Below are 14,912 nucleotides of genomic sequence, written 5' to 3' on the forward strand. Positions count from 1 at the left end.
ACGAAACAGTAAAGTTAGCCCTTTTTTTTTTTTTTTTTTTTTTTGTCCAAAAGTTTTGATTACCTGTTTTTGTATATTTAATATTTGAGATACATAGTTTTTTTTAATCTAAATTAAACATACAAGTGCATTGATTGAAGGCTTGTTGTGTCTAATAAATGTTTAATTTATGTAATTTTCTGTATCACTTTTTACTTAACTGTTTGTTAGATTTTATGAGATGAAGGGAAAAAAAAAAGAAAACATCGGCCTAACCTATTGCTCCAAAAAAATCAGCATCATATATCGGCCGCCGCGATTTCTGAATATTGGCATCGGCCGGAGAAAAACCCATGTCGGCCGACCTCTATTACTTACTCCCGTTGACGGCATGGCATCTTCTACTTCTTCTGGCCACAGTCTGCACACCCTAAAGCCTGAAGAACCGTAAACTGGTCGTTTGTTTAGAAAGTTTGGAGACCCCTGATTTAGATGATAAAAATCATTACATGTCCTATTTTTATTTTTTTTTCCATTTGTTCAAGTGCATCACTTCTATCTGTAGGCACTGTTTGACCCAAGATCTAATGTTTGCGTGTTTAATTATGTTGAAAAAGTCAACAATTTCCATATGACTGTAATAAGACAAATCAAACTGCTGTTTGTGGCGGACTCATTGCATTTCCTGTAGTTTTGTGGTTTTAACCAATCTAGCTGTGACAGAGCAATTGGTGAACTACTTTATTATTATTATTATTATTATTATTATTATTTTTCTTTTGCAGGTCTGTCCCTTCTTGAAAAGTGCTAGGAAGCAGCACAGCAAACTTTTAAAACTGAAATGTAGCCTGTACTGAGAGAAATGTGTAGATTGCAGTTGCTGACCCCTGCTTTTGCAAAAGCTACCTACCTGGCTGTCAGGCTAATTGAGCGACCTTTTTCTTTTTCATACATCATGGGACACAGAGTCAAGCTAATAATCATTACCTACTGGGTTATACTCTATCTCCAGGTGAATGGACACTGGTAGACCAAAGGTCTTCAGACAACAAGTGATCCCCTATATTATAACCCCTCCCACACAGGAAGCAGTGGGTGTTTGCAAAGTGTACTTTTTTTTTTTTTTTTTCTTTTGCTTGTGTCTGGCTGTTTTTTACCTGTATGAGGATGCACGGCGGTGCTCCATTTCGCCTTGGTTCACCAGGGCGCACATGCATTCGCAAGAGTGCCACTATGCTTAGCAGTTCGCCGCACATGCGCAGTAGCCTTTTATCTGGGCGTATGAGGATTCACGTTGTACGCAAATACAGCCATGCCTATTCTCCGGGACCACGCACAGTACGTTCCGGCGCACACCCAGCTTATTTAAGCTGTATAGGCCAAGCATGCGGTGCTTCCAGAAAGCAGCTGTGGGACACAGAGCAGGCTCTGAACAGACACTTGCAGCAATTCATTTTTTCCTTACCCGGGTCACGTGAGTCACCAAGTGTTGCTTGGCGGGCTAAAGGTGCTTAGCAGGATTGTTACATAGGGGCTTGGTAAGCCCTATTAAAGGGTCTCCCTTCTGAGGTGTGTTAATACTAGCTTAAAGCTCAGGACTCTGTGGAGGGCCCGGCAGATGGGTCTGATTCCAAGCACTCTGGACAAGAAGATATCCAGTTGATGTCTGCCTCTGTCGCAGAGGCTTTTAAAACCTGACTCTGACCAAAATGGTTCGTTCTGCCTTTAAGTTACTTCTTTCAGAGGTGACTGAGCCCCCCTGGTCCTCTTTGGGATCCCTGAGGCCTCTTCAGGCCGCACATGCTTTCCCTCTACAGCCCCTGTTGGAACAGGTGGTGTATGCTGATTGGGAACATCCTGACAGGATTATTGTTCCTCCTAAGAGGTTTTCCCTTTTATATCCCATGGATGAAAAGTTCATTAAAATATGGAGCATGCCAGCAGTAGATGCAGCAGTCTCTTCCTTAAACAAGAACTTAACTTGTCCGGTAGATAATGCACAGGGTTTGAAAGACCCTGTTGACAAGAAATTGGAGTACTTATTCTTTTCATCCTTTTCTTTGGCCAGTTCAGCAATTTAGCCAGCTGTTGCAGCAATTGGTATCTGCCAGTCTGTAAAGGATGAGGTCAAACAGCCTGATAGTCCTAACCAGGAGGATGATGTACCTGAAAGTAAGACAGATAATCCTTGAGTGCTGTGTTTTGCTATTGACGCCTTAAAAGATTCAGTACAGCAGGTTTCTCATTTGGCTCTTGTCTGCACATATGCGCAGACTCTTATGGCTTTAGAACTGGTCAGACGAGTTTCCTTGTAAAAAGTTATTGGCAGGTTTCCCTTTTCAGGGGGAACGTTTATTTGGTGATCATTTGGACAAATATATCCAACAGGTCTCAGGAGGGAAGAGTTCTTTACTTCCTGTGAATAAAAGCAGCAGACGTCCCTCGTTTAAAACCTCAGGGACTGCTTCCTCCAATGTCTCTGCATCAAGGCGGTTCTGCCTACAAAAGGACGCTAGGGCCAGGGGCAAGCCACAGGGCCAGAAGAAGCCCTGGGTCCAAGATTCTTCTAAACCCAGCACCAAGCCCTCCTTTTGAGGGTACGCCCCCACTCCATTGAGTGGGGGGAAGGCTGCTGCACTTTGCGGACATTTGGAGAACAATAATTCAGGACGATTGGGTCACCTCAATTATATCTTGTGGTTACAAGCTAGAGTTGCAGGGGGTTCCCCCTCAGAGGTTTTTAAGATCCAGCGTTCCCTCGAATCCTACAAAAAGAAATGTATTGCTTCAAGCACTACATCTAGTACATCAAGGAGTGATTGTAGAGATTCCAGTATCTGAAAGGGGCACAGGGTTTTACTCAAACCTGTTTACGGTTCAGAAACCAAACGGGGACACCAGGGCCATTTTGGACCTAAGATCCCTGAACAAGTATCTACTGATGCAGTCCTTTCTGATGGAGTCTGTCCGCTCAGTAGTAGCCTCACTCCAGAGGGGAGACTTTCTAGCCTCTATCGATATAAAAGATGCGTATTTACACATACCTATCGTTCAGCCTCATCAGAGGTTCGTACGTTTTGCAGTAGAGGAATGTCATTTTTCAGTTTGTGGTTCTACCCTTCGGGCTGGCTACAGCTCCCCGGGTGTTCACAAAGGTCCTAGCACCAGTACTGGGTCTTTTAAGGGCCCAGGGATCCTGGTGCTCGAGTATTTGGACGCCCTCTTACTCAGAGATCACTCATTACAGGCTCTAGAAAAGAGCATAATATGCACAGTGCGGTATTTGAAAAGCTTAAGCTGGATCATAAATACCGAAAAGTCAGCCTTGAAACCAGCTCAAAGTCTGAAGTATTTAGGTCTGATCCTAGATACGGTTCAAGCAAGAATATTCTTGCCACCTGTAAGAATCTGTGCTCTGAAGGTTCAGGCACTTCAGATAAGGGGCACCAGACAACCCTCCATTTGGCTCTGTATGAGTCTTCTAGGGAGGATTATATCCTCAGAGGCAGTGCCCTATGCCCAGTTCCATTCCAGGCATTTACAATAAGAAATCTTGTTGGCCTGGATCAGAAGAGGAAAAGCCCTGGATTATCCAGTGTGCTTATCTCCTCGGGCACGCTTAATCCTAAACTGGTGGTTGCAGGATCAGAACCTGCAAAAGGGAAAATCCTTTCTCCCGGTAACTTGGAGAGTACTCACTACAGATGCCAGTCTCTCAGGCTGGGGAGCGACCCTAGAAGGGCTCACAGCTCAGGGGAAATGGTCAAGGACAGAACAGATCCTGCCCATCAATGTCCTGGAATTACGAGCAGTACGTCTGGCCCTACGGTCCTGGAGGGTGAAGCTTCGGGGTTCAGTCCGACAATGCCATTGCAGTGGCCTTTATAAACAAGGTGGTATCAGGAGTCGTTCAGCTCTAAAGGAGGTGAACCACATACTAGCCTGGGCAGAGGGACATGTGCCGATTTTATATTGGCAGCCCATATCCCGGGAGTAGAGAACTGAAAGGCAGATTATCTCAGCCGCCAGCAGATCTGCCCGGGGGAATGGTCCCTACACCCAGGGGTGTTCCAGGAAATTTGCCAGCATTGTGGATGACCAGAGGTCGACCTATTGGCATCCAGATTCAACAACAAGCTACAGCAATTTGTGTCTCGAACAAGGGATCCTCTGGCAATCGGAGCAGATGCTCTTTTCATGGAGACAGTACTCCCTGGTTTATGCTTTCCCTCCGATCCCTCTCCTTTCACATTTGTTGCGTAGGATTCGGAAAGAGGGGGTTCCAGTCATTCTGGTGGCACCAGCCTGGCCCAGAAGGCCCTTGTTCCCGGAGATTGTGAGACTGACAATAGACGGGCCATGGCCGCTTCCACGTCACCCCGATCTACTGTCTCAAGGTCCTATATTCCACCCCAATTTACAGTCTCTAAATTTGATGGCATTGAAGCCAGGGTGGTAAAGGACCGTGGCATCTCAGGATAAACAGTGTCTACCCTAGTGAATGCTAGAAAAGCTGTCGCTAGGAAAATTTATCATAAGGTCTGGAAGACTTATATTGCTTGGTGTGAAGCCAGAAAATGGCATCCTTGGAAATACGTGATTTGGGAGAATTCTCTCTTTTCTACAGTCAGCTGTTGAAATCAAATTGGCTTTAAGTACAATCAGAGGTCAAGTTTCAGCCCTACCAGTATTCTTCCAAAGGCCTTTAGCCTCCCATTCACTGATCCAAATTTTTATGCAGGAGGCAACTTGTTTGCTTCCCCCCATTAGGTCACATATGTGTCCTTGGGACTTGAACTTGGTGCTGTCTGTGTTACAGAAACAACCGTTTGAACCTATCAAGGAAATTCCATTAGACTTGCTGTCACGCAAGCTAGCCTTCCTGATGGCTATCACCTTGGCTAGAAGGGTGTCGGAGTTGGCGGGCCTTTCATGCAGGCAACCGTACTTGATCCTAAACCACAACAGGGTCGTGTTACGACCTGTTCCATCCTTTTTGCCAAAAGTGGTGTTGGCCTTTCATTTAAATCAGGACAGTATTTTGCCTTCTTTTTTTTTTCTCTCTGCCTTGTTCAGCGGAAGAGAGATGACTGCATTCTTTGGACATTGTCCGGGCAGTCAAGGTTTATTTGTCTAGATCTGCGGAGATCCGAGGATCAGACTCCTTTTTTGTTTTACCAAAAGGACCCAAGAAAGGGCAGGCAGCTTCCAAACCTTCCCTTGGCAATTGGGTCCATCAATTGGTCATTCAGGCCTACAGTCTAAAACGTAAAGCTCCTCCCTTTAGGGTGAGAGCTCATTCTACCAGGGGTGTAGGAACCTCCTGGGCTTTTCGCCATCAGGTATCTGTGGCTCAGATTTGTAAGGCTGCGACCTGGCTTCAGTGCATACGTTCACAAAATTTTATCAAGTGGATGTTCGAGCAGTCGAGGATTCGGCTTTCAGCCGCAGTGTACTGCGGGCTGCCGTATAAGTTCTGATGGTTATTGTTTGGCAGGGTGTCTCCCTCCCCACAAGGCTATTGCTCTGGGACGTCCCGGTAGGTAATGAATATTAACCTAGACTCTGTGTCCCATGATGTATGAAAAAGAAAATAGGATTTTTTTCGTCATACCTACCTGTAAAATCCTTTTATTTGAGTACATCATGGGACACAAAAGGATTTTACAGGCAAGTATGACGAAAAAAATCCTTTTTTTTTTTTTTTTTTGAGACCCTGACCTACAGATTTTGCATACTAACATCACATTTGTTTCCGGTCAGTAACTGGTTGCATTTACAGACTGCCAGCCAGTTAGCATTTGGAGGTCCACAGTGACACCTTACATTATTCTTTCAGCACAAGTTTCCTTAAAGCGCATCAATGGATAAAACTTTTTTTTTTTTTTTTTTTTTTTTTGGAAGGCGTGGGGAAGGTTTGGCTCATCTAATAAGCTGTCTGACTTGGGGGATTCGCCCCTTTATTTGTGCTGAAGACTATTGTCATCAAAACTGAATGTGAGGGGAAATCTAACATTTTAGAGGAGTCCCCAAAACAAAAGGGAAGGGTAAATCTTCCAGTAGAGACACCTTTTTGGGGACAACTGTCTAACATGGGAATCCCCCCTCTTTGTGTTGTCTCTGGTACAGAAGGTGAAGGGGATCGTCCCTAAGGTACACAGGCAGCCACGAATAAACTGTCAGGGGTTTAACTGTTCCCTACTCTATCCCAAAACCATAAAAAGAAAATATTTTTTACCACTTTAACCCAGGCAAATTTTCAGCTTTCAGCGATATAATTTGAATGACAATTGCGTGGTCACGCAACACTGTACCCATATGACATTTTTTCATTTGTTTGAGACATTTGAGACCTTTTTTTTTAGCTTTCTTTTGTTATAAGATTTTGCAAATAATTTTGCTTCACTGACGGGCACTGATAGGCTGCACTGATGGGCTGCACTGATAATCTGCACTGATTATCAGTGTAAACAATGTGCTGACTGTGCCCTGTTAGATCTGTTTTCCTTTTCTCCCAGTCTGTCTCTGTGTGAGGAAAGGAGTGCCGATAGCCGGGAAGTCCGTTTACATCCAATGATTGGACACAGCTGATCACGTGGTAAAGGGCCACTGTGATTGGCCCTTTACCCTGATCTGTGATTGGCTGTGTCTGAGGCACACAGCAGTCACAGAGCTCATCTGATGCACGCCCCAGGTTCTGGAGGTCCACACTGTAGCCGTCTTTCGGCTATAGTACGGGCGTGAAGTGCTTAAAGGAAGTACTGGCCTCATAGCATGCGCATGGGCATAAAAAAAATGCTGCTCCGGACAGAGGTACACACCTGCATATTTTTTTGAAACTGTGTTGTAATCATATCGATCTGGCAGGGAGTCTCCTCCAAGGTTGCCCTGATCGCGGGCATACAAATTACCCTGACACATCAAATGTGTCCTTTTTTTTTTTTTTTTTTTTTCTTTTTGCTGACCTACCCAACGTCTCCCCTCCAGAACAAAAAATTATCTATTACCTTGTTTAGCGCGGTTCACTGGGCTATTGCACTGTTCTGGTGTACCACTAGAGTTCCTTGGGATCAGATCCTCAAATGTATGGTGGCAATACAGCTCATGGAAAGGGTGCATCAAACTATCATGAACACTATGCCGATTTAGGACAGAAAGTGGGAGTCTTGGCCATCGTATGGGTTAGTGGGTGTATAGACTCGCTAGTTATGAGCAGCTAATAACGCCACAAGCACAGTTTTCATCTCCTAATTGTTTTGCAGTTGATTGCTTTCTTTTTATTATCTCTTGCACTTTACATAGGGTTAATTTTCAGCTGCAAAGCATAGCTAAAACAATCTATGAGGATTATTTTAGTAGGTCCTCAATTGGGCCTCAGGCCGTATTCCAGAACGAAATGTACTGTTCTAGAGCAGATTGCACCGTTTTAAAACTTACCTGGGACAGGTAAGTGGCCATGTATTAAAAGTCAGCAGCTGCAGTATTTGTAGCTGCTGGCTTTTAATATATTTTTTTTTTTTGGCGGTGTGGATGAACCCCCGCTTTAATGCACATTTGGGTGTTTACAGGTATAATTGTAGATCCATATCATACATCCATATTTGTTACAGGCTGAAAGAAAAACCTCAAGTGCATTTTTGAGAGGAGCTTTCGAGCAGAAAAAAACACCTACACGCATCGTTTAGGCATGTCAAGTGTTTTTAAGTCTACATCTTTCTAGTGTTTTGGGGAAAACCCTTCTAAATGCAAACGTGCCTACACACGTGTACAATTTGCTCGTTTTTTATGCTCCTTCTTTTTTTTTTTTTGCCAGCAGTTCTGTTTTTTTTTTTCTTGGGAGGGTGCATGTGATCAGCACAGGGCCAATCAGCACTGTCCAGACAGAGGGTCAGGGGTCCTGCATCCTCATAGGACAGCTTGAACAGTATGAAAACGCCTCCTACAAGTGTTAAGCAGACACTGATTGAGGTCACAAGACTGCTATATACAGGCAGTCCCCGAGTTACGAACACCCGAGTTACGAACGACTCCTACTTACGAACGGCCTCAAATGCCGGCCACTTGTGCTCCACACTGGTCCTGGATACCTCTGGACACAACCCATACTGCAGTACTACATGTACTGCATGGCCAGAAGAGCCCCAGATAACCAGCGCCCGGAACATCCCACATCCATGCACAGGCAGGCATTACACTTACGAATGCAGTGTTGCGACTTACGAACAAACCTACAGTCCCTATTGTGTTTAACTTGGGGACTTCCTGATGAGAAAGGGTATTTACCAGTTTATATTTACTAAAACTATTGAATTTCTATGTTCTGTGTACTGTGGGAGAACAGTGAATGCAGGGTCCTGGGTTTAGTAACTCTTTAAAGTGGTTGTAAACCTGAGAAAAAAAACAAAAAACCCTGCAAGACAAAGGCATAATGAGCTAGCATGCACAGCATACTAGCTCATTATGAATTACCCAAGAACGAAGCCCCCGCAGCTGTCCTTGTCTTCCCCTCCGGCCGGCGAAATCTTTCCCGGGAGTTACTTCCAGGTATCGCGGCTCCAACGCTGTGATTGGCCAGAGCCGCGATGGCGGCGCAGGAGCCACCGGGAACGGCACAGTACAACTGAAGCCACGGCACGTAGTGCTGTGGCTTCAGTTGGCTTAAGTGCGCATTTGCCGATGACGTCGGCACATGCAAATACAGGGATATCTCCTAAACCGTGCAGGTTTAGGAGATATCCAGTGCGGCTACAGGCAAGACTAATTATAGGCTTACCTGTAGTTTAAAGTGATTGTAAAGGGTTTAAAACCACTTTAATGGCCTGTTCAATGTGCTTTTATCTGCTTCTACAGGAATGCAAAACCTGCAGGTCAGTGGGAGGTCAACTGCACCGGCCAATGAATTCTGAATGATATCAGAAGCATCCCAAACTGATGCCAAGTCAAAAGCCAATTGACACGGTCCTTAACTTTTGGGGCTCATTCACAAATGTGCTCTGTGATCCTCCGGCTTGAGAACAGAACGGAATGACAGTTTGGTAAAAAAGAGAAATATGTTGGGTGCTGCCAGCTACTTACCCTGACTTGATTTTGATCAGGGGTCCTCAAACTACGGCCCGCGGGCCACATGCGGCCCGCCGAGGACATTTATCCGGCCCAATCCACCCAGGGCCGGATTCCCGACAATTCAGGCTCGGGCCAGGGCCAGGTCGGCTCGGCTTCGGCAGGGTGCATATCCGCTCCGCTCAAGCCGCCTCCCCCACACCAATGGAGGGCTCCGTGTGCCGCGCTGCATGCTGGGAAGTGTAGTTCCCAGCACAGTCCCGCACGGAGACAGGAGGCGCGAAGAGTGACAGAGAGAGCGGAGGCTTCAAGCAACAGCCTACGAACAAGTGAGGACCCCACTGTCCCCCTGTCCACCCCTCTGTCCACCCCTCTGTCCCCCTGTCCACCCCTCTGTCCCCCTGTCCACCCCTCTGTCCACCCCACTGTCCCCCTGTCCACCCCTCTGTCCCCCTGTCCACCCCTCTGTCCCCCTGTCCACCCCTCTGTCCCCCTGTCCCCCCCTCTGTCCACCCCACTGTCCCTCTGTCCACCCCTCTGTCCCCCTGTCCCCCCCTCTGTCCACCCCACTGTCCCCCTGTCCCCCCTCTGTCCACCCCACTGTCCCCCTGTCCCCCCCTCTGTCCCCCTGTCCCCCCCTCTGTCCCCCTGTCCACCCCTCTGTCCCCCTGTCCCCCCCTCTGTCCACCCCACTGTCCCCCTGTCCACCCCTCTGTCCCACTGTCCCCCTGTCCACCCCACTGTCCCACTGTCCCCCTCACTGTCCCACTGTCCCCCTGTCCACCCCACTGTCCCACTGTCCCCCTGTCCACCCCTCTGTCCCACTGTCCACCCCTCTGTCCCACTGTCCACCCCTCTGTCCTCCTGTCCACCCCTCTGTCCTCCTGTCCACCCCTCTGTCCCCACCTCTGTCCCCCTGTCCACCCCTCTGTCCCCCTGTCCACCCCACTGTCCCCCTGTCCATCCCACTGTCCCCCTGTCCACCCCACTGTCCCCCTGTCCACCCCTCTGTCCCCTGTCCCCCTGTCCACCCCACTGTCCCACTGTCCCCCTGTCCACCCCACTGTCCCCCTGTCTCCCCCTGTCCACCCCTCTGTCCTCCTGTCCACCCCTCTGTCCTCCTGTCCACCCCTCTGTCCTCCTGTCCACCCCTCTGTCCTCCTGTCCACCCCACTGTCCCCCTGTCCACCCCACTGTCCCCCTGTCCACCCCACTGTGTTTTTTTTTTTTAATTACCAAAAATATGTAGAAGAATACATATTGGCCTAAACTGAGAAAAAATTTGATTTTTTTAAAAAAAAAAATGAGGATATTATAGCAAAAAAGTACAAAATGTTGTGTTTGTTTATTTATTTTTTTCAAAATTGACGCTTTTTTTTTGTTTATAGCGCAAAAAATAAAAACCGCAGAGATGATCAAATACCACCAAAAGAAAGTTCTATTTGTGGTAAAAAAAAAGGACGTCAATTTTGTTTGGGTGCAACATCACACGACTGCGCAATTGTCAGTTAAAGCAACACAGTGCCGAATCGCAAAAAATGGTCTGGTCATTTAGCAGCCAAATCTTCCAGGGCTGAAGCGGTTAAAAATTATTATTTTAAATTGAGTTGATTTACAGTGGGGACGGAAAGTATTCAGACCCCCTTAAATTTTTCACTCTTTGTTATATTGCAGCCATTTGCTAAAATCATTTAAGTTCATTTTTTTTTCCTCATGAATGTACACACAGCACCCCATATTGACAGAAAAACACAGAATTGTTTACATTTTTGCAGATTTATTAATAAAGAAAAACTGAAATATCACATGGTCCTAAGTATTCAGACCCTTTGCTGTGACACTCATATATTTAACTCAGGTGCTGTCCATTTCTTCTGATCATCCTTGAGATGGTTCTACACCTTCATTTGAGTTCAGCTGTGTTTGATTATACTGATTGGACTTGATTAGGAAAGCCACACACCTGTCTATATAAGACCTTACAGCTCACAGTGCATGTCAGAGCAAATGAGAATCATGAGGTCAAAGGAACTGCCTGAAGAGCTCAGAGACAGAATTGTGGCAAGGCACAGATCTGGCCAAGGTTACAAAAAAAATTCTGCTGCACTCAAGGTTCCTAAGAGCACAGTGGCCTCCATAATCCTTAAATGGAAGACGTTTGGGATGACCAGAACCCTTCCTAGAGCTGGCCGTCCGGCCAAACTGAGCTGTTGGGTGAGAAGAGCCTTGGTGAGAGAGGTAAAGAATAACCCAAAAATCACTGTGGCTGAGCTCCAGAGATGCAGTCGTAGATGGGAGAAAGTTGTAGAAAGTCAACCATCACTGCAGCCCTCCACCAGTCGGGGCTTTATGGCAGAGTGGCCCAACGGAAGCCTCTCCCCAGTGCAAGACACATGAAAGCCTGCATATAGTTTGCTAAAAAACACCTGAAGGACTCCAAGATGGTGAGAAATCAGATTCTCTGGTCTGATGAGACCAAGATAGAACTTTTTGGCTCTAATTCTAAGCGGTATGTGTGGAGAAAACCAGGCACTGCTCATCACCTGTCCAATACAGTCCCAACACTGAAGCATGGTGGTGGCATTACCATGCTGTGGGGGTGTTTTTCAGCTGCAGGGATAGGACGACTGGTTGCAATCGAGGGAAAGATCAATGCGGCCAAGTACAGGGATATCCTGGACGAAAACCTTCTCCAGAGTGCTCAGGACTTCTGACTGGGCTGAAGGTTTACCTTCCAACAAGACAATGACCCTAAGCACACAGCTAAAATAATTGAGTGGCTTCACAACAACTCCGTGACTGTTCTTGAATGGCCCAGCCAGAGCCCTGACTTAAACCCAATTGAGCATCTCTGGAGAGACCTAAAAATGGCTGTCCACCAACGTTTACCATCCAACCTGACAGAACTGGAGAGGATCTGCAAGGAGGGATGGCAGAGGATCCCCAAATCCAGGTGTGAAAAACTTGTTGCATGTTTCCCAAAAAGACTGATGGCTGTATTAGATCAAAAGGGTTCTTCTACTAAATACTGAGCAAAGGGTCTGAATACTTAGGACCATGGGATATTTCAGTTTTTCTTTTTTAATAAATCTGCAAAAGTGTCAACAATTCTGTGTTTTTCTGTCAATATGGGGTGCTGTGTGTACATTGAGGAAAAAAATTAACTGTAAAGCCTTTTAACTAGTGATTTAAATCAAATCCACCCTGTGTATGGCAGATAGGAATATCTATTTTAAACTGCGCTGCACCCTTGGATCAGTGTGAAAGCAGCCGAATAGCTGTTAATATTTTTATAGGTGCTTATATGCCCATTGCAAAAGCTATTATGACCAGTGTTTGTGTCGTTCTAAGGATAAGTTCACCTTTGAGAACACGTTACATGTTCCGCCATTGGCTTATGTGGCTCCTGCTCCCTCCATGGCGGCCCCTGCTCTGCCGGCGCTGGCTCACTGTGCTTTGAAGCTCTGGGATAGCGGTTCGGCAGGCCCAGATCACGGTCAACAGGTTGCTGACCTCAGGCATGGCATATGCTTCACTGGTTTGAGGTTGCGGGCCACTGGTTGAGCACCCCTCTGTTAAAGCAACACCTCTAGATTTGTTTTAGGTTCACATTGTAGAGGTTAAATCAGTGATTAAGGTGACCCCTGTCATTCCGTTTGCTATCCCATCTCGCTGTACCTGTGTATAGAAGGGTGTTGTAAGCTCTTTATTGCAGAGTTCAAAATTTCCATCCAGTTGGGAAAAGAAGACATTATGTAATATCTGGGCAGCATAAGAGCCCATTCACACAGGGACGACTTGTCAGGCGACCTAGTCGCCTGACAAGTCGCCTCCCGTTCTGTGCTATGGAACCGTTCTAAGGGGAGCGACGCAAGTCGCTCCGACTTAGAAAAAGGTTCCTGTACGACTTCGGGGGCAACTTGGGGTGACTTGCATAGACTTCTATACAGAAGTCGTTTTGCAAGTTGCCCGGGCAGTCGTTTGCAGGTCGCCTCGCTGAGGCGACCTGCAAGTCGTGTTGCCCCTGTGTGAATGGGGTCTTAGTGTGCGCAGCCTATTGCATTAAAGCTTAAACACACACACATTTTATGAGAATCTATCTATATATCGTGCACAAACTCCCACTGACTTCTTCTGCTCAGCGCACAGGTGACATGCCACCAGCAGAAGGCAGGCCCCACGTGATCTCTGAGGCTGATGCATCCCCATTCCACCCATTGAAACTTAACTTAATTGCAGTACTAGAAGAAAGCAAGGAGGAGGCAGGCTCCTGCAATCCTCCTGTGAGCTGTGAGTGCCTGAAACTGCTGGCAGGGGGAGGAGATTCGTCCCAGTTATGTGCATGTCATCCAGGACAGTTGGCAACTATGGGTGATTAGGGTGTGCCTGTGCACACCTGGCACACCTTGTGCTCATGCCTATGCTGGGCAGACAGTACTCAGGCATGGCAGCTCTGACTTCTGAATGTAAAGTTTTTTGGGTTTTTTTAGACAGTTTTCACAGCTGCTAACTAGGAATTGTTAGAGATGTACTCTCAAGTACTGTTTGATAGGATAGCATGGTATGGGGCACTGTAAATATTATTTATTGATTAGATGGTTTAAGCACTCAAATTGCACTGGCATTCTTAAAAAAAAAAAAAAAAAAAAGATATATTTTGACCCTTCCTCATCTTGGTAATCCCTAAATAATTGATGTTAATAATGCACAGCTACCTGGGCTATACAGGAAAGAAGACATTATAATCCACATGCCTTGTGTGTCTCTTCTGTAGGTGTATACTCCGCTATTGCCAAAGAAAAGAGAAGGCACAGATCCCATAAATATCTGTGTATTCGAGTTGGGAAGCCAATGAGGAAAACATTTGTTTCTCCAGCCAGCGCATCAATGCAGCAGTACGCACAAAGAGACAAACTAGAGTACTGGTTTGCTGTTCCGCATGAAAGGTAAGCAGCTCCAGGGCATATTAATTGTACATGGAAATGTAGATCAGCATTTTCTGGTTGTTTGTTTTATTGTAAACTTAAGACTTATTTATTCTTGATTTTTTTTTTTTTTCTTTTTTTTTTGCCTAGCTAAACAGTAAGGTATAGTATAGCACAATGATGAATCTCAGACTATTCAAAGAAAGAAAACTGGGTTCAACTTTACTGCCCTGGGAATAGCATTTCATCTCTGTACCAAAGAGCCACAGCTTCTAGTAGAGGCTTATGGCCAAGGCATTCAGCTTTGTGGTTCTTTTCAAAACTTTTTTTCTTGTTAATACAGCCCGGGACACAGAGTCTTTGATAATTACTTAGTGGGTTAGATAGTCACCATCAGGTGATTGGACACTGGCAACCCTAATTACAAGGCCAGTTCCTCCCCTATATAACCCCTCCCAAATGGAGAGCACCTCAGTTTTTTCACCAGTGTCTAAGGTGGTTGGTCACATTAAAGATGTGCTAAGAAGAAAGCTCTGTTTGACGGTCTCTGCAGGGGCCTAGGAGCTATAAACCCGGATCCATGCCACGGGCCAATAAATACGCCCAAGATGGATGGTACCCGGGCCTCGTGAAAGAAGAAACAAGGTTTTGCCTGTAATGTCTCTCTTTGAGGACTGGGCTCTGGGATCCAGCGCTTTGGTGCACAAATTTAAGTTGCGCAAAAAGTTTCTGGCAGAGTCTTCTACAGGTCCAGGGAAGAGGATCCTGTGAGTAGGAACCCAGAACCCTGAAGGTTGGCAGAACACTACCCGCCATGATGGGTGAAGGTTGGATCTGTCTGTTCTCAGCAGTTCCTGCGGCAGGGATAAGGTAAGTGAAGACAATCCTAAAGTATACACATTATGGATTATGTTGTTTTGAGTAGTTTGCATGTCTTACCTGGTTTCC

At 46.1% G+C, this 14,912-nt stretch overlaps 1 protein-coding gene across 4 annotated transcripts in view; it reads left to right on the forward strand.

Moving 5' to 3' along the window:
• Positions 1 to 14,912, forward strand: part of OXR1 (oxidation resistance 1) — an 830,701-nt gene that overhangs the window by 727,985 nt on the left and 87,804 nt on the right. For all 4 annotated transcript variants that reach the window (XM_073632143.1, XM_073632145.1, XM_073632144.1 and 1 more), the window contains one exon: positions 13,814 to 13,985. In XM_073632143.1, the coding sequence (XP_073488244.1) occupies positions 13,814 to 13,985 (172 nt within the window). The remainder of the gene's footprint in view (positions 1 to 13,813; positions 13,986 to 14,912) is intronic.

This window comes from Aquarana catesbeiana, linkage group LG05 (assembly GCF_042186555.1).
Source record: "Aquarana catesbeiana isolate 2022-GZ linkage group LG05, ASM4218655v1, whole genome shotgun sequence".
Taxonomy (NCBI): Eukaryota; Metazoa; Chordata; class Amphibia; order Anura; family Ranidae; genus Aquarana; species Aquarana catesbeiana.